The 1,378-nt window shown below is 66.3% G+C and overlaps 1 protein-coding gene across 1 annotated transcript; it reads right to left on the bottom strand.

Moving 5' to 3' along the window:
• Positions 1-6: 6 nt before the first annotated feature.
• On the bottom strand, positions 7-864 carry AOT1 (hypothetical protein; the record flags this gene model as incomplete). The annotated part of the gene is made up of 1 exon (XM_009044386.1): positions 7-864. A coding segment is annotated over one exon (858 nt), but the record flags the coding sequence as incomplete, so codon positions are not given.
• Between the last annotated feature and the right edge of the window lie 514 nt (positions 865-1,378).

Here is a 1,378-nt window from a genome sequence, read left to right as displayed (position 1 = left end):
GAGCACGTCGCTGTCGACGTCGGAGCCGATGGCCGCGACGCCGCCGAGGCCCATGACGAGCAGGATGGAGCAGCCGCAGCCCACGGCGCCCGCGACGACGGACTTGACGGCCGGCCGCGACGTCGCCTCCATGGACGCGTACATCTCGAAGACGACGTACTGCATCGACGTCGCGTAGACGAAGTTGCCCAGGAGCGTGACGGGGGCGTACCAGGAGTCGGGCCCCGCGGGGATGGCGTGGCCCTTGTCGATGCCCTTGCCCATGACCACGAGCGTCGTGAAGACGATGAACGAGAGCGACAGGAGGCTGATGGGCGTGAGCTCGCCGTATTCCCGGAAGAAGCAGGGCGGCGCGGCGACGAGGCCGACGACGACGAACATGAACCCCGCGTAGGTGTCGACGACGAGCTCCGCGCCGTCGTCGTGGCGCACGGATTTCAGGAGATCGCTGCCGAGCGTGCCGATGACGTTGTAGTACGTCAGCAGCGCCCCCAAACAGCTCAGCGCGATGCAGATGTCGACGCCCTTGCGCCAGGGCACGCCCAGCGTCTTCTCGATGACCTCGCTGAGCTCGCCCTTGGGGTGGCCCACGGCCTGGCCCACGCGGAGGAGCATGATGCTTGTGGCGTAGCAGACGACCGCGCTCAAACCCAGCAGCAGGATGCTGAGGATCCAGCCGCAGTTCGCGAAGACGTAGGGGAAGCTCAGCACGCCCGAGCCGATCATGGAATTCAGGACCTGGACCGTCGAGAAGGCCGCGTTGTTCAGCTCCTTGGGCCGGTCGTGGCGGCTCTCGTCGGTCCAGCGCGGCATGTTGCGCGCCAGGAGCGACCGCCCGAGGCCGTCGTCCTTCTCCGGCCGCATGGGGCTCGCCGTCGTATCCATGAGCGGCACCGACTCTGCCCCGCGGTTCCGCAGGTCCATGCAATGGCCCGCGCAGGACCACCGGCGGGCGTGTTTGGTATTGGTGACGGGGGCTGCCCAAGGGGTTGCCTCGGCATTCGAAAAGTAAAACAAGTAACTTGTAGTTCTTTTAGCGCGTCGGCGTCTGCGACCCACGCCGTGCCGCTCTCGCGCGCCTAGCCGGCTCATCCGCCGCGCCGCGATGGCGCACGCCCTGCACGAAGCTGCGGTGGCCGGAGATGTCGCGCGCATTCGCTCGCTCATCGCGGCTGGCCATGACGTAAACGAGCGAGATAACCACCACACTCCGTTGCATTACGCCGCTCAACATGGAAAACTCGCTGCTGTGGTCGCATTGATTGGCGCCGGCGCCGAAATAGATCCGCGCAACGTGTCTCGGTTGGACGCCCTTGCATTATGCCGCTCGATTTGGACGGTGGCGGGTCGTGCCCGTCTTGATCGCTGCTGGTGCGAC

The sequence above is a fragment of the Aureococcus anophagefferens genome (genome assembly GCF_000186865.1).
Source record: "Aureococcus anophagefferens unplaced genomic scaffold AURANscaffold_286, whole genome shotgun sequence".
Taxonomy (NCBI): domain Eukaryota; class Pelagophyceae; order Pelagomonadales; family Pelagomonadaceae; genus Aureococcus; species Aureococcus anophagefferens.
Note: the sequence above shows the minus strand (reverse complement) of the source record. Positions and strands in the feature narration are given on the sequence as shown.